The sequence below is a fragment of the Capra hircus genome, chromosome 28 (assembly GCF_001704415.2).
Source record: "Capra hircus breed San Clemente chromosome 28, ASM170441v1, whole genome shotgun sequence".
NCBI classification, from domain to species: Eukaryota; Metazoa; Chordata; class Mammalia; order Artiodactyla; family Bovidae; genus Capra; species Capra hircus.
In genome coordinates, this window is record NC_030835.1 from 2107628 (window position 1) to 2133870 (window position 26243).

At 45.7% G+C, this 26243-nt stretch overlaps 1 protein-coding gene across 3 annotated transcripts in view; it reads left to right on the forward strand.

The window, feature by feature from the left end:
- ERCC6 (ERCC excision repair 6, chromatin remodeling factor) overlaps positions 1-25165 on the forward strand; it is a 72216-nt gene extending 47051 nt beyond the window's left edge. For 2 of the 3 annotated variants that reach the window (XM_018042328.1, XM_018042330.1), the window contains 13 exons: positions 5154-5324; positions 5830-6006; positions 9368-9484; positions 10539-10634; positions 13742-13957; positions 14405-14515; positions 14894-15013; positions 15555-15649; positions 16005-16150; positions 16238-16936; positions 20037-20241; positions 20859-20937; positions 22056-25165. In XM_018042328.1, the coding sequence (XP_017897817.1) occupies positions 5154-5324; positions 5830-6006; positions 9368-9484; positions 10539-10634; positions 13742-13957; positions 14405-14515; positions 14894-15013; positions 15555-15649; positions 16005-16150; positions 16238-16936; positions 20037-20241; positions 20859-20937; positions 22056-22478 (2655 nt within the window). In that variant the 3' untranslated portion in view covers positions 22479-25165. The remainder of the gene's footprint in view (positions 1-5153; positions 5325-5829; positions 6007-9367; positions 9485-10538; positions 10635-13741; positions 13958-14404; positions 14516-14893; positions 15014-15554; positions 15650-16004; positions 16151-16237; positions 16937-20036; positions 20242-20858; positions 20938-22055) is intronic. The other variant, XM_018042329.1, reaches the window with a different exon arrangement.

Genomic DNA, 26243 nt, shown 5'->3' on the forward strand with positions numbered 1-26243 from the left:
ATGTCTGCTGGTTTCCACCAGCCCACTGTTTGCCCTCTAGGAGGGATTGGCCTCCTGAGCCTCCATAATGACAGCAGCACTTTCACAGACATCTTCTAATGGCAACAGCGCTGCATTCAGTAAGTCAGGCTAATTGCAGATGCACCCTATTAATTGCAAAAACTAGGAGAGGTTACATATTTTACAAGCTTTTAATTTGGAAACCGCCCGAGATGATTTGTCTTAAGTGTTTGGATAGAGACCTCCATAATATTCAACAATTCACCATTATTGAAACTCCGGTCTAGGCAGTTACAGAATTCTCAGATTGAATCAGGTGAAAACAAATAGTCTTAGATGTGTTTTTACCCAGTGGCTGTTAAGTGGAGGTTATATTTTCAATGCAGACGTTCAGCAAATTTCTTACTCTTTTTACAAAAGCATCTTTGATTCTTACTCATCATCACACATCTTTCTGAATATGGTAGAAAATTTGTATTTCTCTTAGCTATAGCTTAAATCACAGAATCTTCCAAATAAATTTCAATTCTTGGACATGCCCATGAAGCTAAGCATCACCCTGGTGGTGTGTAACTGGGAGGCTTGGCGTCCCAGTTTAGCTGTGGTACAGGGATGTCCAGAATCCAGTTCAGGGTGGTGTTCCTTGGAGTGTAGTGGAATGACGGTGGTGAGTTGGTGAATTCAGCAGCTAGGAGTTCCAAGGTCGTGAACAAGTGGACCCACGTGGGCAGGGTTTGGCTGTGATGCAGTGGACATTTTATAAACGTGAGTGGTAATTTCACTTCGGCCGTATTTCAGGCCCCAAACGGTTGTTGTTCTCCTCTCCTGTTTCTCTCTGTGCGCACAGCTCCATGCCTGGAACTCACGGCACAGGACGCGGCTGTGTGTCCATCTGCTGCTGCCCCTCACCGCCTGCTTCTTGGTTCCTAGCAGCCACTGCTCTCCCAGGAGGAGGGAGATGGGGATAGAGTTGCTATGGCTGCCTGCTCAGAGTTCCAGTGGAAAATTAAGATGCAGAGGAGCTGTTGCAGTCACCTCTGGCTTCTGACTCAGCCAGAGGTGGGATCTCAGTGCTGGTGGGATGAGCACAAGGTGGAGCAGTGTATCTCTGGACAGCTTGCCTGTCTTCCCTGGACGCTCGCTGCCGTGGTGGGGCCTGAGGCCATGGATAGCATTGTGGTCAGGGAGAGCTGGGTGGAGGCGAGGCAGTGTATTCATCATAAGGTACCCCCAAAAAAAGTCAGAAAGTGGTTAAGTCGGTGTGGCCTCTGTGCTGCTCTGTGCAGGGACTGAAGCTCGTGAATAGGGAGAAGGCATGGCGGTGTCATATTGGTGATCCAGCTCTCACTCGCAGAGCCTTTACTAGCACCAGGTGTTATAGCTCTGACCGCTGAAGTTCTGGGTGAGCCCTGAGGTGTGTCTGGTATAAGACAGTTTCTCTCTCTTCTCCTCTTTCAAAATTTTCTTGGTCAGTGTTACACCCTTTATATTCTATTGGATTAAAAAATATTCTAATTCTTGTTTATTAAGATGATAATTTTGGAGATGTTGAGTTTATAAAATTTATGATTATGATCATATGAATAACTGTATTGGTTTTCCTAATGTTTAGCGGTTCTACTCCCGTGATGCCTTATTCGCTTAATATAGGGCTGAATTTTTATTAAAGGGATGACTCTCTAGCGAGGGGTGCCTGTGAGTATGTGGCTTCTGTCAGTCTTGAAAACAGCGTTTTGCTAGTCTTCTTGTTCTGTGTTTGGAGCCATTTAAATCACAGAGTTGACACCCACTTCGCTGATAAAACCCTTGGGTCTAGTAGATGTCTGCTGGGAACAGTTTAACGTTGTTTTCAGGTCTTCAGGTACGGTCTGATCGGTGTGTCAGGCTTCAGATGGCATTGACTTGGGTCTAGTAGACGTCTGCTGGGAACAGTTTGCGTTGTTTTCAGGTCTTCAGGTGCGAGTCTGATTGGTGTGTCTCGCTTTTCTCGGGTCCGTTTGGTGACTTGTTCGTGTTTAGTGGGCGTCCTCTGTCAGGCTTCAGATGGCGTTAAATTCCGCACTGCATGGCTGCTGTTTCGTGCCCATCGCCTCTGTGTGACTGACGTGTCTCACGCTGCCATGTTAGTCTGTTCTTCAGGCTGACTTTACAGAGGTCTCTTTTGGGGTCTTTTCAAAGAGCTGTTTACGTTTTTTCTTTTTCAGCTCTGCGAAGTTTTGTCCTTAAGCGTCACTGATTTTTGTTTTTATCTTGCTGTCTCACTGTCCCTTTTTCACCTCTTGCTGTGGCTGCTTGGTTTGATTTCAGCCTCAGGGGTGTGAGGAATGAGGACCTTGGTGTGGGCTGAGGCTCTGCTAAGAGTTGGCAGGAGGAGCTCACTGATGGTGAGCCTCGGGCCCTTTGTCCCTGACTGTAAACTTCAGGTTGCCTGTGGTCTTCCTCTCTCTCCTGATGTGGATTCTGAGGAGCAGGGGCCGCGCCCCCCAGGTTCTGTTTGCATTCCCTTGGCATCTCTTGAACAGTTCCCGTGTGCTTGGTTCTCAGTGCCAGTCTGGGGTGGGCCAGACTCTCCTAGTGGAAAATGTCACTGCCGTCAGCCCACTGTCACATGGCAACCCCAAAATAAATGTTAGGTCTGAAGTTTAGTGTTTTAAGTTTAGTCGCTCAGCCGTGTCTGACTCTTTGCAGCCCCATGGACTGTAGCCCAGCAGGCTCCTCCGTCCACGGGATTTCTCCAGGCAGGAGCACTGGAGTGGGGTGCCATCGCCTTCTCAGTTAGGCCTGAAACCACCTGTCTGCTGCCTGTTCCTGCCTTTGCCTGACAGTGGTTTGATAGTCCTGCAGTCTGCTGCTTTTCTGATATTTGTGCCGAAGGCACACAATGAAACCACCATTATCAGGGCTCCCCAGTGTTAAAGAATCTGCGTGCCACGTAGGAGACCCGAGTTCTGTCCCTGGGTTGGGAAGATTTCCTGGAAAAGGAAACGGCAAGCCACTCCAGTACTCTTGCTTGGGGAATCCCATGGACAGAGGAGCCCGATGGGCTGCAGTCCATGGGGTCAGGAAGAGTTGGACACGACTTAGTGACTGAACGGTGGCAGCAGCTGTTAATCAGAAAATGGGCTTACATCTTGGCAAGTGTACGTTAGCCTGTTTTCTGTCATGATAAAGAGCTGAACAGTATCACCCACGTACAGCCCTTCCTACCCTTGGATAAGGGATTTTTTTTAGTGCACTCTTAGTTTTCCCTGTTCTCACTGTTGGTCGTTACACTGGACTTGCAGTAATGCAAAAATAGATCCTTTATATATATATTATATATATAAATATATATATGTGATCTGTATTTTAGACCCTTTTAGCAGTTTCATTAGTATTTAAAACAATATTTTAATGTTTAATTATTTTACTATTTTAATGTTTAATTATTGTTGTAATAATTTAAGATTGGTAAGTATATTACATGTAATCTTCCCTTAAAAATATTTTCTTTCACAGTTAAGTAAGAGGCAGTGTTGCCTAAAGCTTAGTTAACACTAGCTCTGGAGTCGGCTTCTTTGTTACACTCAAATCCCGCTCCGCCACTTCCCAGCTCTGTGACCTGATAATACTATTTATTCTCTCTAAGCCACAGTTCTGTCTTCTGTAAGTTGTGGTCAGTAAGGACCTCCGTCCTTTCACAGAGGTGCTGTGAGCTCCCCGTCTGTGCTGAGCCTTGGGTGGGGAGCTCTGCTGTCCACTCCAGTGCAGAGTGTGGAGTCCTCAGCCCCCTTCTCCCACCAGGCAAAGGGACCGCACTCTTACAGTGGCAGCACCCCTGCACCAGCTGGATGTAGCCTACCATTGCTAGGCCGTCTCCTGCTAGTTTATTTTTTGTCCTTGACTGTCTAAAGTTGGAATTTACTTTTTTTTTGGCAAGCATGACTGCTAATTTGGGATCAGTGCAGAATTCCAGAATCTTTGCTTTCTCCTTAGAATTATGGGAAGGTTTTCCCTTTGCTCTCTGACATTTTTAGTGTTGCAGAAAAGATATTCAACACAGGTAGAGTCCTTTTCTTCTGAAGGGAACCTTTTTAAAACATCTGTCTTGTTCTGATTAGAAGCTGCAGCATCTCTCTTGCTTGTTTTGTTTTTGGAATTCAGACGTCTAGCCGGTATGTGTCTAGGTGTGTGGCTTTTCCAGCGTGTCTGCCTGGCACTCAGGAGTGTTTCGCTCCATGGGCTTGAGTCTCTCCTCAGAATTCTTTGGTATCATTTTAAACGATCACTTCTTTTAATCCCTTGTACTCTGTCCTCCTTGAATCCACGTTACACATCATTAGAGCTTCTGGATTTGTCCTTCTTGTTGCCTTGACTTTTCCTTCATTTTCTTGCTTTCATTTTAAAATCATAAATCATTTTTTATCTACCTTGTTGTTTTAAGTTTAATGTGAAAGTGAAGTTGCTCAGTCGTGTCCGACTCTTTGTGACCCCATGGATGGTAGCCTACCAGGCTTCTCCATCCATGGGATTTTCCAGGTAAGAATACTGGAGTGGTTTGCCATTTCCCTTTCCAGGGGATCCAACCCAGGTCTCCCATACTGTGGGCAGACTCTTTACTGTCTGAGACACCAGGGAAGCCCAGTTTAATATGGAAGGAAGTTTAATATGGATTAACACAAAGGATGTTTTGGAAAAATAAAATTTGGGCAAGTGTTTACATGTTACATCTTTTTCTGGTTTTCTTTGACTCTCTTCCCCCATAATAGGGAACATATTATCAGCATTTACAACTTACAGATTAATGAAACATAAAGTAGATTTCCCATCTGATACTACAGAACTAGGTTGTATGTATGATGGTTATGTTCATGTTTACAAAGTGCCTTAGACTGTATCACGGTTGAAAGGTTGATTTTAAGAGTCATGCTTGGGATAGGAAGGGGAGGGAGGCTTAAGGAGGGTGGGTGTGTGTGTGTGTGTGTGTGTGTGTGTGTGTGTGTGTGTACACATATATGTCTATATGTAAAATTATGGCTGATTCACATTGTATGGCAGAAACCAACACAACATGTAAAGCAATTATCCTCCAATTGAAAAAAAAAGAATTGAAAAAACAGTCATGTTCATTTAACTTATTTAAAAGTGGCTTTGCCGTTTTGTCATCGTTTTAGGAGAGACTAGTTCGAGACATTGCTCATTGTCACGGGATTTTGATCACTTCTTACTCCTACATTCGACTCATGCAGGATGATATTAGCCGGCATGACTGGCACTACGTGATCCTGGACGAGGGACACAAAATTCGGAATCCAAATGCTGCCATCACCCTCGCTTGCAAACAGGTGTGACCTCTTATAACAAGGGGGTATCCAGGTGGATAATATTTCATTGAGAATAAACTCTCTGCTTTTAATAACACACTTAGGGAATCTTTCCTTATGCTTTTGCATAAGGAGTTTGAAATACATGTTTTGCCTTAATGCTGAACACTTTTTGTTCTTACCCTTAGTCATGTTTTCTCAGATTCTAATTGTTGATATTACTGAATGTCTCTTGTACAGATCAGTTGTTAGAGTGTAACTACATCCAACTCTAGTCCATAGTCTTCAACTTGAACAATAAGAAAAATTCTTCCATATATATATATGCATTATCTGTGTATATATATTTTCATCTGTGTGTAATTGAAGAATTGAAGTTACATAAAATGTCTGCATTTTAGAGGAGACCAAAATGACACGTAGTTGTGTTAAATGACAGGGTCGTATGGGAGTGTTTTGGGGTAGGATTGGTGATCATGTGTTAGAAGGTGAATTTAATAGAAAAGTGCTTTCTTTCCTGTAATAGTTCCGCACGCCTCATCGCATCATCCTGTCTGGCTCACCGATGCAGAATAACCTGCGAGAGCTGTGGTCTCTCTTTGACTTCATCTTCCCGGGAAAGCTGGGTACATTGCCTGTGTTTATGGAGCAGTTCTCAGTCCCCATCACCATGGGGGGGTATTCAAACGCCTCCCCAGTACAGGTAACGTATTGGGCAGGTAACACTTCTGGCATTTTAATACTTAAAACAGTCTTACTAAATACTATACTTTGTAGCCAGGTCTTTCAGAATGTAAGGGGAATGGCCCAGGTTATAAAAATCACAGTTATTTCTGCTCAAAAGCACATAATTTTCCAAATAAGCTTTTAAAAAATCATATAAAATATTTGAGAGCAGTCAGGTTTATGAGACAAGAGTGAATTCGTTCTGGACAGCATATAATGGTGCAAATTGGGGAAGTGCATCTTATAAACTAGTGTAAAGGCTTAGAAAAGGGGAAACCAGGAAAGATTTAAGAAGGCATATATCCTTTAATCTGATTCTGGGAAAACAGGCTGGAAAGAGTGGAGCGTTCCAGGTTAGAGCAGCTGTTTGCATGCAGCTACTCTGTATGGCCACGGGCAATGAAGAGACATGCTCGACTCAACTGGAGATGCTCGTGGGGGAGTTCCAGGAAAGCTGTGGATGCTGGCAGTGGGGTCCTGAGGGGAGTCAGAAATGCTTAGGCAGGGAAAAGCCACTGAAGGTGTCTGAACAGGAGGCTGGGAACAGCTGTGCTCGAAGGGTCGCTCAGGCTGCAGGAAGTGGTGGGAGAGAGGCTGGCTTTGAGGGACCTGCTCAGTTGTTGGGAGTGAGGGTGAGGAGAGCCTGGACCTGGTTGTGGGTGGTGGTCCTGAGAAAAGAAGGTGGAGAGCAAGAGTCCCAGGTGGTGTTTTCTAGACAGAACAAACAAGATGTGGAGGTGGATAAGGAAACTGATAAAGGGAATCGCGTGGGGGAGACCAGGCGAGCTCTGCCGCAGCTGACCCCTGAGGTTTCAGGCCTGGGTGACTGACAGTGGGATTGTCACACACAGAAACATCGGGCCAACTGGAGGGCAGTTTGTGGCATTTGGGGGCAGAGTCTCTGCACAGCCCTCAGGTGGGGCCTGTACCTGCCAGGTTATAACAGAAATAAAGCCTGCCACCAAAAGAGGTGGTCACATGTTTTGAAATATTAAAACTAGAAAAAAGGATATTAGATCTTTAAAACTGGAGGATTATCGAAAACCATTTTAATACCTTTAAAATTTTGAGATTAAATGAGTTTTGATCTTCAGTTAATTTTTATAAGAGTTCTCTTCCTCCATTGAGCCCCCATTATCCTTTAGGTATCCTGACTTCTTTTTTTTTCCTTTTTATTTTGGGATAATTTCAAACTTAAGAGAAAGTTGCAAGAATTGTGAAAAGAACCCCCGTACCCTCTTCACCCAGATTCCCTGGTCTTTAGCATTTCGCTGGCATTTTGCCATGTTTGCTGTATTTCTCCTTCCCACCCTCTCCCCTACCTCTCTCTCACACACACGGAGTTTATCTCTTTTTTCTGAATCTTGTAAGTTGCAGACACTGTACCCCTTTCCTCTACATCCTTCAGCTGTATTTACTAAGAACAGAGATGTGTTACATAACCATAGTGTAAACAGAAGTGCAAATCAGGAGACAGTCTGCAGCAGTGTTGTAATTCTGTTATTTAATCTGTGTGTCGTTCACGTTGTGTCGGTTGTCCCAGTAATTTCCATGTCTCCGGTTTCCTTTCATCTGACATAGTTCCTCTAATCTTTCTTTTGCCTGCATGACTTGACATCTTTGAAGACTACAGGCTTATTATTTTGTGGAATGTTCTTTACCTTGGGTTTGTCTTTCCTTTCTTCATGATTGGAATCAGGTTACACATTATTGGCAAGAATATCCCAGAAATGATGTCTCTTCGTGTTCTGTTCCTGTCTGGAGGCACATGCTGTGGGCTTATCCCTTCGCTGGTGGTGGTCTGATTACTTGGGTAGGGTGATGAGTGTGCCAGATTTCTAAGCTCTTTGAAGTTGCCTCTTCTTCTCTATAGTTGATAGGTCAGGGGGGATACTTTGAGATGATGTAAATACAGTCTTGTTTCTTCCTTGAAGTCTTTGTTTCAGAAGTTTGTGCACTTGTCTTTTTTTCCTTTTTTAAATTGTAAAGTCCTTGGGAGCAAGGGTGTTGCTATTATTTGCTGCTCCTTTTTGTTTAAGATCATCAGTTCAGTTCAGTCACTCAGTCGTGTTGGACTCTTTGTGACCCCATGGGCTGCAACACGCCAGGCTTCCCTGTCCATCACCAACTCCTGGAGCTTGCTCAAACTCAATGTCCATCGAGTTGGTGATGCCATAGTTGCCATTCTTGGGTAGCTCAGACGGTAAACAACTCATCTGCCAGTGCAGGAGACATAAGAGAAACGGGTTTGATCCCTGGGTCGGGAAGATCCTCTGGAGGAGGGTATGGTAACCCACTCCAGTATTCTTGCCTGGAGAATCCCATGGACAGAGGAGCCTGCGGGCTACAGTCCATAGCGTTTGTAAGAGTTGGACATGACTGAATCGGTTTAGCACGCATACAGACTTGAGTGAGGTGTTCTTAGGATGTTTTGAAGTGTTTTCTTTTCTACCATGTTAATTTTTTAACATGAATTTTTCTGTATTAATATATTACGGTCAAGCTCTTTTTATTGTTCATTTTGCCGGTAACTTGTTTAAGCTTTGGTTGGAGGTTTTCTTGTTCCATTACCTGGTATACAGTAGGTTGTTAAGCCTATGTAGATTTTTTTTAAGTATCAATAATTTATTGAAGTCTTTGTTTGCCTTTAAGTAAATGGTAGGGGGTGTGGTTTCCTGCGCTGTGGGTCTTTGTTTTTCTCTGGACTGTTAATGCCCATCTCCTGTGGCCAAGCTCCATTACAGAGCCATATGCTGCATTTTAGGCTGCAGTGACCTTTCATTTCTGGGATCATAGGGCTTTCCTTGAATTTACGCTCCGAATCTCCTGTGGGCAGTAATCTCTGCTGATTATCTGCTGTTTCCCTTGCTGCGGCATTTCCCTAGAGTTAGTGTTTGATCTTCAGTTTTGTGAAGTAGCAGCCCCTTTGTGGTCACTGGAGAATATAAGATTATAAACTGAGATTTGTTTGAAAGCAGTTTTTTCCCTGCGCTGGGGTGGGGTCAAGCACTGAATAAATCTCTGCTTTAGGGTTTAAGTATATGACAGTAATTAAATAGAGGTGGAAGAGGGCACAAAATTTCCTGGTTGTCCTTTTGTACGTTTTTGGTTAATGAGAAGTTTTTTTTTGTTTATTTGTTTTTACTGATCATCTTGTGAAAGCTATTGCATCCTGGAGTGTATGGAACTTAAATTTTTCCAAACCATTTTCCAGTAGTTTTGTACAACCATTGATCATTCTTTTTTTAAAAGGAATTTAAACTTTGGAATCAGTTGTGAGGTAAGAGCAAATGCATTCCTTAGGCAGAGTAATTGTTTCCCCTTCTCTCTTTCTAAAGGTTAAAACTGCTTATAAGTGCGCGTGTGTCTTACGAGATACCATAAATCCATACCTGCTGCGGAGAATGAAGTCGGATGTCAAAATGAGCCTTTCTTTGCCAGATAAAAATGAACAGGTCTGTAAAACCAGGCGTTATCAAAACCTTGCTAAAGCACGATGCGCCTGCCTTTCCTTCTGCTTTTCCCATGCAGAACTGGTGAGGCTAACGGGGGTGGCTGCTGGTGCTGCGGGGCGGGTGGGCCTGCTGTATGCACCTGCCCGTGACAGGGGAACCTCCTGGGCTCAGGAGTGACTGGAAGGCGAGAAGAGGTGGCCACTGTGCACGCTCTTTCAGGGAGTTTTTCCCCTTGGATTTTGGAGCATCTAAGGCATGGAGCACTGACCTGATGAGGATGAGTAGGATTTTGGATCTAGTACAAAGATGGAAGGGTTGTCCTGGAGCTCACGTAGGGACCTGTTGCATAAAGAAAAATAACCACAGGTGGCAGATGAAGTACTGATAGATTATTTTTGAGGCTGAGGATTAGGAAATCAGGCCTGATAGCTTCAGTTTCTGTTTTTATTGTTTTTGTTGGATTAAAAAATTTTTTATTTATTTTAATTGGAGGATGATTACTTTACAATATTGTGATGGTTTTTGCCATCCATCAACATGAATCAGAGGTTGAGACCGAGGCAGTGGCATGGAGTGCTGGGCGCAGTTGGCCAGAAGGGTCAAGAAACCAGTCTGGTAATCCTGTGTGTGGCTTAGAACTCAGGAGAGGGGGCGCCAAGCAATGTTTTGGAGCCTGGTCGGGCTTGCTGAAGTGAGGGGCTTGCGAGCTGAGAGGGTCTGAGCCCTTGGAAGCTGGCATGGAGGAAGGGCTGTGGACCTGGTCCTGAGCTTCCTTGGGAGCAGGAAGCCAGGCTTCAGAGACTCAGAGACAGTGGGGTGGGGACCACGGGGCATGGGGATCACAAGGTGGGCAGATGATGGAAATGGAGGGGCTGTGAAGGAGGGACCTGTTCATTGTTCAGCTCTAAGATGTATTTTTGTTTTGGTTTGTTTTTAATAAGAGGCACATTGAAAAATTGTATACATCATGCTTGTTTTGATTAGTTGACTTTGTTATTTTAGTTATATTGTACTGTTAAATTTCTTCAAGTCTTTTTTAAAATTCTTCCCCTAGGTCTTATTTTGCCGTCTTACAGATGAACAACATAAAGTCTACCAAAATTTCATAGATTCCAAAGAAGTTTACAGGATTCTCAATGGAGAGATGCAGGTCAGCCAAATGATACTAACAGAAGCTGGAGAGAAAGAACTGTGGACCAGGGGGCACGGCGGGGTGGTACCAGTCAGAGAGTCACGGTTGTTGCCGTCTTGAAGACGCCCGGTTGTGAGCCTTTGCCTCCTTCGAAGCCCTTCCGGAAGCCAGCTACACGCAGTCTGAGAATGCTGCCTTTTTATCTGTCCTGCAGCACTGTTCCATCTGAACCCAGAGCCACGTGGTCTAGTGGGAAGACACACTAGACCACAGGGTCTGAAAGGGGCTGTCCTGCAGGGATTACCAGTCCTATGGAGAATGTCGGGAGCAGCCCGGGGCTGCTGGGTGCACGGAAGAAGAATTATTATTATGCATTTTTGTATAAGTAATAGTGTTTTAGTTATTGGCCATACTCAGCAATATCTGTGGGTAAATGTCTCTTTATTAAGCCTACGTAGTAATTTTATCATCAGCTTTAGTCAGAAGCTCCATGTAAACTCTTCAGCTTCTTTGTGCGTCAGTCTCTTAAAGTGTGAACTGTAATTTTATTTATTTAACTTGTAAAATTCCTTAGTCTTTGGTTTGTCCTCGTTGGAGGTGCAGCTGAGGAGCAGGGGACACTCTGAAATTCACTGTCCTGCCCCTACACAGAGGCAGATGGGGATGAATACGGGTGACAAGGCTGCTTGAGTCCCATGATATCTACATGTTTTTTCTTCCAGATCGTCATTTTTGTTCTTTTGACCATCTCTTAACAGTTTATTTCATCTGTCATTGGCATCTGTAGGGGTTTTTAAGCCATTCACATTTATTCCTCTCCTGTATCTCCCCTGACTTACCTTCACGTGCCTCCAAGTTGTGAAGCCTTAGGTGGGTAGGATCAGCACTGTCCAGGGGAGAGAGAACACAAGCCATGTGTGTGATTTTAAATTTTCTAATGGTCACATTAAAAAAGGTGAAAAGCGTAACAGGTGCAGTCAGCTTTAATAGTATATTTTATTTAACCTGGCATATCTAAAATGTCATTTTAGTATGTAATCAAGAATTTTAAATTACTGGATATTCGACTCTTCTTTTTTTGTACTGAGTCTTCAGAATCGGGTGTGTCACGTCGCAGCGCATCTTCATTTGGACGTGCCACACTGCATGTGCTCAGTGGCCACGTGTGGCTCATGACTGCTGTGTTGGGCAGCAGAGATCTCAAGGAAGAAAGATCAGTTACAGATGACTCTGGGGAGTGCTGACGGTGCTTCTGCTTTGTTCAGCTCGTGTGTTATTTATTTAACTGTGTACTAATTAGAATAACCATACTCTTTGATTATTGCTCAATTTATGGTCTATCTTTTCCATTTGAACCTTTGTACTGGTGAGTGTGACTTGAGTCGCGGGCTGAAAGCTGTAGAAGGTGCCTGCTTGCTTGCAGGTGGCCGAGTGGACGCTCGCTCTGGGCCTCCCCAGCCCTCTAGTGAGCCATCGCACACATTGTTGCCATCTGTGTTTTTTCCATGTGGCATGTTTTGTGATATACTTCAACCTCTGACTCACATAGTAAACTATAGAACTTCTAGTGAGGTTCTTAGGAGTGTAATACTTAAATGCCTTTGCTAAATTACATGGCAGATTTCCCTAAATTTTAGTCACTCAGTTCAGTTCAGTCGCTCAGTCATGTCCGACTCTTTGTGACCCCATGAACCACAGCATGCCAGACCTCCCTGTCCATCACCAACTTCTGGAGTCCACCCAAACTCACGTCCATTGAGTTGGTGTTGCCATCCAACCATCTCATCCTCTGTTGTCCCCTTCTCCTGCCCTCAATCTTTCCCAGCATCAGGGTCTTTTCAAATGAGTCAGTTCTTTGCATCAGGTGGCCAAAGTATTGGAGTTTCAGCTTCAACATCAGTCCTTCCAATGAACACCCAGGACTGATCTCCTTTAGGATGGACTGGTTGGATCTCCTTGCAGTCCAAGGAACTCTCAAGAGTCTTTTCCAACACCACAGTTCAAAAGCATCAGTTCTTCAGTGCTCAGCTTTCTTTATAGTCCAACTCTCACATCCATACATGACTACTGGAAAAACCATAGCCTTGACTAGACGGACCTTTGTTGACAAAGTAATGTCTCTGCTTTTTAATATGCTGTCTAGGTTGGTCATAACTTTACTTCCAAGGAGTAGGCATCTTTTAACTTCATGGCTGCAGTCACCATCTGCAGTGATTTTGGAGCCTCAAAAAATAGAGTCTGACACTGTTTCCACTGTTTCCCCATCTATTTGCCATGAAGTGATGGGACCAGATGCCATGGTGTTAGTTTTCTGAATGTTGAGCTTTAAGCCGACTTTTTCACTCTCCTCTTTCACTTTCATCGAGAGGCTCTTTAGTTCTTCACTTTCTGCCATAAGGGTGGTGTCATCTGCATATCTGAGGTGATTGATATTTCTCCCAGCAGTCTTGATTCCAGCTTGTGTTTCATCCAGCCCAGCGTTTCTCATGATGTACTTTGCATATAAGTTAAATAAGCAGGGTGACAATATACAGCCTTGACGTACTCCTTTTCCTGTTTGGAACCTCTCAATCATATACAGCTCCTTGAGACCCCATGGACTGCAATCTGCCAGGCTCCTCTGTCCATGAAATTCTCCAGGCAAGAATACTGGAGTGAGTTACTATTCCGTTCTCCAGGGGATCTTGCTATAACCCAGGGACTGAACCCAGATCTCCTGCATTGCAAGCAGATTCTTTACTATCTGAGCCACCAGGGAAGCCCAGATCTCTGTTGAGAATGGGCATGATCTTTCTTATTTATGTTTAAAATATGAACCAATTTTTTATATACTGTGAACTGCATACCTGTTCTTTTAGAGGGAGAATCATCAGCAATTGACTATGACCCCATTAGATATGTTTGTTCCAACGGGACTTTCTGTTTTTAGAGAACTTGCCTTGTCAGGAAAAGATGTATGAAGGTTCTTCCCATTCCTAATATGCTGTGATTGGGGAGAAAACTAAAAAGCTGATGATTGCTTCTTAATCTGTGTTAAGTATTGAACAGCCTGCTTCCTTTTCTTCTTGAGTGAATATTATTTTCCATGGGGTGATCTGAGTGGACATAATTCTTTTGTACCATAGATTTTCTCTGGACTCGTAGCCCTAAGAAAAATCTGCAACCACCCTGATCTCTTTTCTGGAGGACCCAAGAGTCTTAAAGGCGCCCCAGACGAGGAGCTAGGGGAAGATGAGTTCGGATACTGGAAACGTTCTGGGAAAATGATAGTTGTCGAGTCCTTGCTGAAAATATGGCACAAGCAGGGCCAACGAGTGCTGCTGTTTTCTCAGTCCAGACAGGTGCGTATGCAAGCCTCATTCAAGAAGCAAGTGGTTCTTTGTGACTTATAACCAATAAAAAAAAAAAGAGGGCTATGGTTTAAAATGATCCACCCACTGATACTGAAGTGGCAGGCTGCAGAGCTCTTCTGGAGGTGGATCTTTCTCTAGAGTTGGTGCCCAGAAGTTGCCTTTTTCAAAAAGAGACCGTATTACCATGTGATTTTGGGGTGCAGGTGAGTTTTGTCTGAACTCAGATGTCCTGCTTTTTACAAAATTTGTAAGAACAGGATGGAAATACCAAAAATACTCTCGTAGTAGTTTTATTTATCCACCTCGAACCAAGAAACCCCTTTTAATTTAAGCCTGTTGGGGAAGGTGTGATCCTGTTTACGAGTGTTGCATACTCACTGGAGGCGCACCTTTGGTTTTTAAACTCTTACGTCCTCCACCACTTCTCCCTAACAGATGTTGGACATCCTTGAAGTGTTCCTCAGAGCCCAAAAGTATTCTTATCTCAAGATGGATGGCACCACGGCGATAGCTTCCAGACAACCGCTGATCGCAAGATACAATGAGGTAACAGTGGACAGAGCCGTGAAGTCGCCTGGTGCCGCTGTGCGGAGGGGACGGTGGGGAGGGGTCTGCACCCACAGTGCCTGCGTCTGGGATTGGGCAGCTGTTAACTCGATGCGTTTCTGGGTTAATGGGATGTGTATGTGTATTTAAACAAAGAATGTGTATTCCTTCTTAAAAATCCAGTTTTCAAACATTGATAATGTAAATGCTATGAAAAGCAGAAGCTGTGAGTTGGCATCTTGACTGACCAAAGGTCTCAGCGACATAACCCATTGCTTGCACTGCAGCCAGGCTTCCATGTGTAGAGCGTGAGGGCTGCGGGGGCAGCGGTGACTGACCTTGCGTGTGCGCACTGACTGTCGTGTGTCTCACCCCCAGGACACGTCCGTGTTTGTGTTTCTTCTGACCACTCGAGTGGGTGGCCTAGGAGTCAATCTGACGGGTGCAAACCGCGTCATCATCTATGACCCCGACTGGAACCCAAGCACAGACACGCAGGTCTGTTTATTTTCTTAAAGCAGTGTGTTGATGACATGCCGTCTGATGGCTTACCCGCAGGAGCAGCCCTCCATGCCATGTTCGCCTCCGCTTAGAGCTCACATCCTGGCTACGTCTCATCTTCCGCTTGGAGGGAGGGTCTTCTCAGCGTATCCGCAGCATCCGCACTAGACCTGTGTGCAGAGAGGACGTGGGAGGAAACTGGAAGAGCTGGCTCGGTCTGTTTTGTCCCTGCCTGTTTGTGTTCCTTAACAGGTGGAGGACGTAAATGAGGTATTTAGCCTCATTAGCCAAAGCTCTGATTTGGGGAGTGGAAGGAAGTGGCTGGCTGTTAGTCAGCGCTTGTTGCTGAGAAGGGCCCTTGTTGAGCTGCATTTCTCTGCTGTGTCCTGGAGAAGGAAATGGCAGCCCACTCCAGTACTCTTGCCTGGAAAATCCCATGGGCAGAGGAGCCTGTTGAGCTACAGTCCATGGGGTCGCAGAGAGTCGGACGCGACTGAGCGACTTCCCTCTCTTTGTTTGGTGGTCTTCTCTGCTGCAGGCCCGGGAGCGAGCGTGGAGGATCGGCCAGAAAAAGCAGGTGACGGTGTACAGGCTCCTCACCGCAGGCACCATTGAGGAAAAGATTTACCACCGGTCAGTGCACACAGCCGCGCCCCTGGGCCAGAGCTGCCTCCAGGCCGTGGGTGTGAGGGGGAGACCTGCTGCCAGGGTTTGGATCAGGGGGTTTTTAAGAAGTGTTACTTCAAGAAATCTTGCCATCTCAGAGAAATAGTTGCTGTAACTTGAGAGATGTATGTTTTTTTTTTTAATAATTTCTTGTATTTTTTTCTTTCTCATTAAAATAAGCTTGGCTTATTGTGTGTGTGTGTTTTTTAATGTTTTTGAGTCTGGTTGTTTTTAACCTTATTAATAAACAGTTGCTGTAAGTTTAGAATCCTGAGGTGCAGCCAAACATTGTTTCATACCAGCTTAATTTTTATCTTTTTAGACAAATCTTCAAGCAGTTTTTGACAAACAGAGTGCTAAAAGATCCGAAGCAGAGACGATTTTTCAAGTCCAATGACCTTTATGAGCTGTTTACTCTGAGCAGCCCTGACACATCCCAGAGCACGGAAACGAGCGCTATCTTTGCAGGTATTTTATCCCATGAGATAATCCAACCTGAAGTCATGAGAAGGTAGGGCTTCCGCAGTGTGGCATTAGCGTGCTTTCTCTTTATAGGAACTGGTTCAGATGTTCAGACACCCAGACGCCATTTAAAAAGAAGGCTTCAGCAGGCTTGTGGAACAGACCCGAATGTCCCCGTGGGCAGACAGTTCCCTGATGGTAAGACATCTGCAAATGCTGCCGTCTCATCTGAAGAGAGACCTGCAGCACCAGGCAGCGAAGTGCGTGCAGGAACTTCTGACCAAGGCATTCCTTTGAAAGACGCCCTTCAGACACCTCATAGTCTGACCAGCAGTGAGAGGCTTGGAGAAGAGGCAGATGCAGTCTCCAGACCACGGGAGTCCTTAGTGATTCACGAAAACGGGGACAGTTCAGGTTCTCCAAGAATCGGCAGAACGTGCGGGACGTCAGGTGAGGAAAGCACCAATGAAAAGGAGAGTCTTTCTGATAAAAGAGAAAGCTGCCAGGTTCAGAGAGAGCCTCTTTGGGAGAATGAGCAAACGGAAAATAATTGTTATAAGCACAAGTCGAAAATGAAACATCACGTGGCAGAAGAGGCCAGGGAGAAACACCTGAGGTCGAATCAAAAGCCGGAGAGCTCTAAGCACCGCAGAGACGCCAAGTTTGAGGGAACTCGAATTCCACACCTGGTGAAGAAGAGGCAGTACCGGAGGCGAGACAGTGAAAACGAGAGCGAGGCCAAGGAGCGCAGCCACGACGACTACGTCCTGGAGAAGCTTTTCAGAAAGTCAGGTACGCCTTTTGCTGAACTTGCCACGGGCCACGGGTATGCTAGGAATAGAACCGAGGGGCTGCTTCTGTGGGAGCAGGCATCCCTGACAGGGCGGAGCGCGCACTCAGCTGGAAGTATTTTTCCTTCTAGAAGTCAGATTGGAAGTGTTCCGACACTTTGAGAAATAATCTTACTTGTTCGTTTGCGTTTGGCTGTGCTGGGTCTCCTTGCTGTGCAGGCTGCTCTCTGGCTGTGGTGAGCGGGGGCTTCTCTCTGGCTGTGGTGAACGGGGGCTGCTCTCTCTGGCTGTGGTGAGTGGGGGCTGCTCTCTCCTCTCTCTGGCTGTGGTGAGCGGGGGCTTCTCTCTGGCTGTGGTGAACGGGGGCTGCTCTCTCTGGCTGTGGTGAGTGGGGGCTGCTCTCTCCTCTCTCTGGCTGTGGTGAGCAGGGGCTGCTCCCTCTGGCTGTGGTGAGCAGGGGCTGCTGTCTTCTCTCTCTGGTTGTGGTGAGCGGGGGCTGCTCTGGCTGTGGTGAGCAGGGCCTTCTCTCTCTGGCTATGGTGAGCGGGGGCTGCTCTGGCTGTGGTGAGCAGGGGCTGCTCTCTCGCTGTGGTGAGCGGGGGCTGCCCTGGCTGTGGTGAGCAGGGCCTTCTCTCTCGGCTGTGGTGAGTGGGGGCTGCTCTCTGGCTGTGGTGAGCGGGGGCTGCTCTCTTCTCTCTCTGGCTGTGGTGAGCGAGGGCTGCTCTCTCTGGCTGTGGTGAGCAGGGCCTTCTCTCTCGGCTGTGGTGAGTGGGGGCTGCTCTCTTCTCTCTCTGGCTGTGGTGAGCAGGGGCTGCTCTCTCTAGCTGTGGTGAGCAGGGGCTGCTCTCTGGCTGTGGTGAGCAGGGGCTGCTCTCTCTTGCTGTGGTGAGCGGGGGCTTCTCTCTCGCTGTGGTGAGCAGGGGCTGCTCCCTCTGGCTGTGGTGAGCAGGGGCTGCTGTCTTCTCTCTCTGGCTGTGGTGAGCGGGGGCTGCTCTGGCTGTGGTGAGCGGGGGCTGCTCTCTTCTCTCTCTGGCTGTGGTGAGCAGGGGCTGCTCTCTGGCTGTGGTGAGCGGGGGCTGCTCTGGCTGTGGTGAGCAGGGCCTTCTCTCTGGCTGTGGTGAGCGGGGGCTGCTCTCTTCTCTCTCTGGCTGTGGTGAGCGGGGGCTGCTCTCTCGCTGTCATGCAGGCTGCTCACTGCGGTGGCGTCTCTTGTGGGGGAGCCCAGCCTCTCGGGCACACGGGCTTCCGTGGTGGGGGCGCATGGCCTCAGCAGCTGCTGCTCGCGGGCTGCAGAGAGCAGGTTCAGTAGTCACGGCATTCAGGCTTCGCTGCTCCAAGGCATGTGGGATGTTCCCGGATCAGGGATCGAACCTGTGTCTCTTGCATTAGCAGGCAGACTCACTGCCACTGAGCCACCAGGGGGGCCCTGTCCGTACACGGAAGAACCATGGATTAATTAATTAATCAAACTCCTGCTTTATTGAAAAAAAAATTGCGAAACAATCTACTGGTTTCACCTGATCAAGGAACAAGGAGGGAAACAGACAAAAATTGGAAATGACAAGGGGGAAATTATCTTGAAATAGTCAATTAAAAAAAATCACTCTCACCTCTCTCTCCCAGGAGAGTTTGAACCTTGGGTGAGCAGTGGGACCTGACTTCTAACCACACACAGGAGGGGCGCATGTTCAAGATAGCTTTGCACCACCTGAACATTCACAGACTATCTCTCTGCATGCTCTGTATGTCTGGTTTTCCAGCCACAGAAGAGTCAAGTGACAGATGATGGGGAGAGGAAGGGGCATGGCCAGAGGCAGGCACTCTGGAAGGAGGAAAGCTGGTAGCTGATATCAAGGGAGAAAAGTTAGGAAAGCAGGTCTGGCAGTTGCCCAGGACCCTGTGGGACAGGCCAGCCTGCACAGCTGAATCGCCCCTGGGACTGTTCTGCTCAGGTCTCACAGGTCACTGTGTTCCCAAGGTGACGGTCTTGCGTTACCAAAGGTCTCCGAATGGGTCTCTATTCAGGAAGGCAGGCTTCCGTACAGTGTCTCAGGAGGACAGCCTCTGGGCTTGGTGCTTTCTTGTAAGGTAGTTCATTGGTGACTTTCTCTGTTTTTTCCTACAGTTCCTTATCTGCTTTCTTAAGAAATTATCTATGTTATTTAATTTTCAAGTTTATTTGCATGGAGTTGTTAGAAAATACTCCTGTAATAATTTTTTTTAATTGACTATTTCAAGATAATTTCCCTCTTGTCGTTTCCAATTTTTGTCTGTTTCCCTCCTTGTTCCTTGATCAGGTGAAACCAGTAGATTGTTTCGCGATTTTTTTTTCAATAAACCAGGAGTTTGATTAATTAATTAGATCCGTGGTTCTTCTCTGCCTCTGTAATTTTTGCTTCTATCTTCAGTACGTTCTTCTTTTTTGTGTTTGTTGTTGTTTTAATGTTTTTGGTCCTAATTTTTTTAAAACTGGCTTGGAATTCAGTTCACTTATTTTTGTTTTTTTGTTTTTTATTAATATAAATATTTAGGTCTATGAATTTTTCACCTATGACTGTATTGAATTCTTCTGGTGTGCAGTGTTTCTATGATGATTACTTTTTAGAAATTGTGTAATTTTTGTTTATATTTTCCCCCTTCCATAGAGGATACCCTGGGTTGGGAAGATCCCCTGGAGAAGGAAATGGCAATCCACTCCAGGACTATTGCCTGGAAAATCCCATGGACAGAGGAGCCTGGTAGGCTACAGCCCATGGGGTCGCAAAGAGTCAGACACGACTGAGCGACTTCACTTCTTCACATTAGTAGAAGGTTTTAAAATTTTCCAGATAGCCGGGAAGAGCTTGTGGAAGTGTGGTAATTAAAGCATTATGCTTTGATGATACAACGCAGTGATAGTTGACAGTCCAGCCCTCACTGGGTAGAGGTGCAGGTGAAGATCCGCAGCGATTGTACAGGTTTGTGGGTCCTGGTGGTCACGGGTGAGTAGCAGCCAAAACGTTCATGGTCTTTCCTCCACCCGCCACACACTGGCCGGGACAGAGGAGAGCGCGTGGTCGCGCCTGAGCTGAAGCACTCACTGTGTGCTTTGCTGTTGCCAGTGGGCGTGCACAGCGTCATGAGGCACGACGCCATCGTGGACGGAGCCAGCCCAGACTGTGTCCTGGTGGAGGCGGAGGCCAGCCGCGTGGCTCAGGACGCCCTCCGAGCGCTGAGGCTCTCTCGGCAGCGGTGTCTGGGCGCAGCGAGTGGTGTGCCCACTTGGACTGGCCACAGAGGGCTTGCTGGTGCACCAGCAGGAAAAAAGTAAGAGGTCGCCACCCTGACATGCTTGTGAGGAGGCCAAACTGGCCGGGCTGGGAGTGAAATCGGGACAGGTGGAGACACTCCTGCCGTGTATCTGAAGGAGGAGAAAATTCCTCAGGGCGGGATTGGCCCGGCCAGCTGTGCATAACTGAAGAGGGATACGCCTGCCACCTCACCTTCTTGGCTTTCATTCCTTCCTTCCAGAGCTAATTTTCTGGGGCAAGGAGAAACCTCTTTTGAGGTGATTTAAGAGGTGATGTTATAAAATAGTAAGAGTTGTAGAAAAACAATTAAACTTCAATAAGTTGATTAGGTGTGTTTCAGCAATCAGTAATTACTCTGCTCTTTTACAGTAGTTTTCCTACCTAGAATTCGAGGGTGGTTTCCACTGTGACTTGAGCCAAGGGTATTAAGTGGTTCTTGCCTTGGGATGCCTTAGTAATTTCCCAGAAGAGTAAAGTATAGGAATCTAAGGGTAGAGCAGACGCATCACAGCTATGAGAGAATAACCATGCAGAAGAAAATTTCTCCAAGAAAAGTTTAGGTGTCGGAGGGGCATTCTCATCTCTAACTCACAAAGTAACATTTTATCAACTATGACTGTCTCTGTTACTTAGGAGCAGATTCGGTCAGAAAAGGAACTCCAGTTTCTCTGTGCAGCGTCCCTCTTCAACATCTCCAAAGGAAAAATGCCAGGTAATCTGATAGCCTTTCTGCTTTCATTCACAAGATTTACTTGATTGAACTGCCATGGAAACCTCACTCAATTCCACGTTGGACGGTGCATGGCGACATCTGCTATTTGCATTTCATGAACTTTGATGCATTTATGAAGCACTTCTGTGTGCATTTAGAGGGGCCAGCTAACTTCCTAGAAAAGGCAGAGCCTTTAACCCAAGATCCGTAGTAGAGTCTGTTTTGTCCTCCAGAAGTTCACATTGGGTAGGTGATATGTGTTGCTGCCCATACTGCCCGCCCCACTCGGAGGTGAAGTGCTAGCTCGAGGGACCACTGCTGTCTAGAATAAAGATCTAGAAAATCGCCCGAGTGGTGGTTGTGGTTTACAAGCTGCGAGAGCGTCGCGTCCGTCTCTCGATGCCCTGCAACCCCCTAAATGCCTTGAGTGCCTTTCTGAGAGTAAATAACAGGCCATATTCTTGTCGTTTAATACTTTCTTTTTTTTTCCTTCTGCTTAAGGGTTGTGTTATTTATGAAGTTTGAAAACTCTGAGGTTCAGATTCCTACTTTTAGATTAATTTGAACACATCTAGAAGTAGAGAAACTTTTTTTCACTTCCTGTCTTACGTTCTTTTAGCAGTAGGAATACGAAGAAAAGCTAGATTTCTGTTGCTGTTCTGAGGAAACTCACATGAGGTGTACAGGAGTAAAAGATTTAAAAGTGAAGGAAAAGAAGTACAGCTCTGATACTGTTCTTTATCCCGTGGTGCCCAGATCAGGGAAATTTTGGGAGGAAGAACAGGAAAAGCCTGCAGAGCCCGTACCTCCTGGAGACGGTTTTCCTAGATGTCTTCTCTGGAATCCTGGCCCTCCCTGCATGCTCACCACTCAAGATAGTGACGAAGTAAATAGTGTAGTTTGGGGGTTTTTTAGGAAATGTTCTCTAAGAGCAGGTGAATTTAGACACTTAATCCTCCTCCTCTCCCTTTACGTCAGACGGTGTCTCGTTATTCCTCCATCAGCCTCAGCGCCCTGGGCACATGTGTTGTCTTATGGCCCCTCAGAGCCTTTGGAGAAATAAGTGGGAGCATAAACAGGAGATTAAATATATCCATGCACTGGTCTTCTTTCTCCAGGACAGCACTGTGAAGAAGGATGGAAAAGATCATGTTTTGGAGCATTTTAGTGGAAAAGTTGAAGATGCAGAGTCTTCATCTGGGGCTCTCACTTCGTCCTCACTGTTGGCGAAAATGAGAGCTAGGAACCACCTCATTTTGCCAGAGCGCTTAGAAAGTGAAATTGGGCGTCTCCCAGAAGCCGCCGCTCCACTGCCCGGCAGCACAGAGCATGATGAGCTGCTGGTGGAAATGAGAAACTTCATTGCCTTTCAGGCCCAAGTTGATGGCCAGGCCAGCACCCAGGAGATACTGCAGGAGTTCGAGTCCAAGTTATCAGCATCACAGTCTTGTGTCTTTAGAGAACTCTTGAGAAATCTGTGCACTTTTCATAGAACTTCTGCTGGTGAAGGCATTTGGAAACTCAAGCCAGAATACTGCTGAGCAACATTACTCTCTGGACTTCTAATTGACTTTTCTGGTGAAAAGATTAATTATTTAATCATCATGTTTGTCAGTGGAAGTTGGCTGTATTTGATGTTTACTTTGAATGATAGCTACCTCATAAACAAAACTTTGGGGAAGAAGAAATTCTTCTCCAAAACTTAAGTTTTAAAAATACCTGGGTTGACTTTTTTTTTCCAAAATGAATTATGTTATAAATTCAGGGACCTAACCGTTAATCCTTGGAACATACTTGTTCTTTTACCCAGAAGATGCTATCAGGGAACACATTACTTACTACTCATTGGAAGTTTATAGACCAGAACTTGCAAGAATTCTTGTTATTGGTGCTAAAAACATGTCTTACATTCAGTTAGACCTATTCAGATAATCAGTTCATCAGTAGCTATTAACAGTATCTTTTGGGTACCTCGTGTTTAAATGCTTAAACCGATCATTTGCCACTCAAAAAAGAGATCAAATTTGTTACCTTTTGAATCCTATTGATTGCCTTTAAGCAATCTTCCATTAAGGTACTGTTAAATTGGCAAGTTTTTTATTTGCAAAACATAGAATAGTTTGGTAATAAATGATGAGATGTGTATTTGCAGAAGGTTAGAGTTTTCTCAGTTTAAAGTTGCTTTATTTTAAGCAAAGGGCACCTTTTTCCTCCTACACTGACTCTTGGTTTTAGGAAAATGGAATGTGTTATCTTTTAAAAAAACAAACAAAGCCCAAGGTTAACCAAAAGTAAGTACAGATAAAATTGCCAGCACGTGCCCGTGTGTAGGAACGCCACTCCGACCACACCCAGGTGGACCGCCATCACCGCATGGTGCTGCTGTCCCAGCCCTCTCTCCGCTGGCTGCCGGGAGGGAGCCTGGAGTGCTGTTTCCTCAGCTCGCTGTCCTCCTCTCTGAGGACGCCGGTAGCCTCGGCCATGCTCCGCTGTTCTCTGCCTTCTGTCGCGGCATTGCCATCCCTCCTGTCCCGTTGCGTTCCCCGTGACTCTCCTGTTGTGGGCATCTGCTTTCCGTCTGCGGCTGTTTCTGGCTGTTTATGTGTTTAGAGTTCTGTTACGGTGTCCTTTCGGTCCTTAGTTTGTTTTCTTACCCTGTTTCTCTTTCCTTCTCACTGTTAGGCTTATCGTCTCAGCTCTGAAGTCTTGTTTTCTTAAACTGACCAGACTTCCTAAGTGTCTCCTAGAGCTGCCGTGGTCCAGTGCGTTTGTTTTTAGAGTTGTTTTCTCCGGCTTGCCGTTTGCCCGCTTTCTGATTTTTCTGTATTGCCTTTGCCTTCCTCCCATCTAGCTCATACTGAAGTGAGCCGCAGGGCCCAGATCTCTTTTGTGCTCTTCTCCGCCACTCAAGAGAGGAGGGCTGTGGGTTTCAGAGTCAAGGAGAGGCTCTGCTGGGCAACGTGAAGCTTTTGACTGAAGACTTGGGTTTTAGTTATGTTTTCTGAGATTTTGTTAAATAACTTGGTCTGTGATTCCCTCCCTTTAGACAGGAGATGTCATAGTCAGAGTTGTAATTCCCAGCAGGATTTTGTGCTGCTTTTTCTGGATTCTGGCTTGTTCATTTCATTCAATTTTTAGCGTGTTTTATTATTAGAGGAAGAGGATCCTACCATCTTCATTCTGCCATCATTGTCTGGAAATAATAGACTTTTAAACGGGTCAGTGCATCCTAAACTTGACTACTTGGCTCAGAAGGGAGTCAAAACTCATGAATTTTGTTTCTGCGAAGTTCTTCTTTGGTTGTTGTTGTCTTTAACCTATAAAAAAATTGCATCCCTCTTGTTCTCGTATTAAAGTCCTGATGCTGTTCACGAATATGAAGTGCTTGGCAACATACCTCTGTTGTCTGAAATCTAAATCTAAATCTAAATCTACTGAGCGAGGGAAGTTGTAGCCTTCTCTTCAGTAGAAAATGCGGGCAAAAGTCGCAGGGCGGTGGTCTTCACTCGCAGCCTGCCTCAGCCCCACCAGCAGCTGAGACCCTGGGCAGCCACTGCCATGCCTGTGTCTCAGTGTGGACACTGGTGAGCTTTGTCATCATGCCCCTGGGTGGAGATACGTAGAGGAAAATGCTCCAAGTATCATAATTTTAGCAACTATGGTTATACTGGTATTAAGCTACAATGAAGGATTGTAAAATCTTTGTGAAATGTGGAAAATTCCTTAGTTAAAACATGACCACCGTTTAAAACATTTCAGGCAATGCAGTGCTCTGCCTCCCGCTCCTCTTGCTCCTGTTCCAGAGATGAGGACTGTATTTGGTGTGTTCTTGCAGGCTGTTTTCCATGCCTTTGCAGATACATGTGGCAGCTGCTGCTGCTGCTATAATGTCCGTTTTCCCCTTCTCCTTTCCTGCTAAGACTCCTGCTTTGTACCTGGACATCAAGGCTGCTCACTTAACACTGCTAAATGGTTAAATGTGGCCACATGACAGGCAGTGGGATGTGAAGAGAACACCCAGACTGCACCCTGAAATGAGGAACTGGGTGTCTACTTTTCTCCACATTCCCCGCTCGTGCTGGCCAACATGCCTGTGGGAGCTTAAGCAGGGACACAAGAGCGTCAGAGTTGTGTGCTGAGGATGGAGAGTCTGGCCTGCCAGTCTCAAACTGCTTCCTTTTCACCTGTTACTTAAGAGCAAAATAAATTCCTGACTTGTTTAAATCACTGTCTTTTGTTGGAGTCTCTTTGTTACAGCAGCTCGTTTTATTTTACATGAGATTTTTTTACAAAAATGCAATTATTATCATCCTCGTTATTTAACAACTAACTTCTCATTTAACATATGCTAGATACCTTTTCATTTCTCTAAGTGTAACTGCCTTCGTGGAATTGCTGGACTTAAAATTAGGTAGATTTTTAAATGTAATGGATGTTGTGGAACTACGTCCTTCAATTCACACCCCATAAAAGGACTGTTTCTCCACACTCTCAGCAAGCAGTAGCCCATGTCAGTCTCGGGAGTTTGTTTTCCTAGCCAGTGTTGTATGGTTGGGAATACCTTGTTTTAACTTGAATTTTTCTGATTACTTATAAAACAAACATTTCCATTTGTAGATCCTCCTTTACAAGTTACCCGTTCATGTTATGTTTACCTAGTTTTACTATAGGTTCCCTTCTGTCTTAGACATCCTCTGAGACAGAAAGGCCGTTGTTCCTACTATTATTGAACAGTCCAATCTTTTCTCTGAGCATTTGAAAGATGCCAGGTTTATCACGCGCCCACCTGTCTGTTTCTGGACGCTGGATCTAGACTCTGCTCGCCGGCCGCACGCTTCACTGTCTGACTCGGCACAGTGCTGCCTGCCTGCAGGCCGGCTTCCTTTCCTTCCCCTCAACGCCCTTGTCTTATTCTTGCGCGTTTTCTGTTTCAGATGAAACTAAGAATCAGTTTGTTAAGTTCCACTAAAATTGTGTTGCTCTTTTGATTGAGATTGTATTAGTTTATACATTAATTTGAGGATAATAGACAATATAGTTTTTGCCGTTAGTATCATGATAGGCTGTTTTTAGAGTAATTTTAATAACTTTCTTCACGAAGGTCTTGCACAGTTCATATTAGGTTGATTCCTATTCCTATTCCTAAAATAGCTATTTTATAGATGTTCCTAGAAGGAAATGGCAACCCACTCCAGTGTTCTTGCCTGGAGAATCCCAGGGACGGGGGAGCCTGGTGGGCTGCCGTCTATGAGGTCGCACAGAGTCGGACATGACTGAAGTGACTCAGCAACTTAGCAGCTATTTTA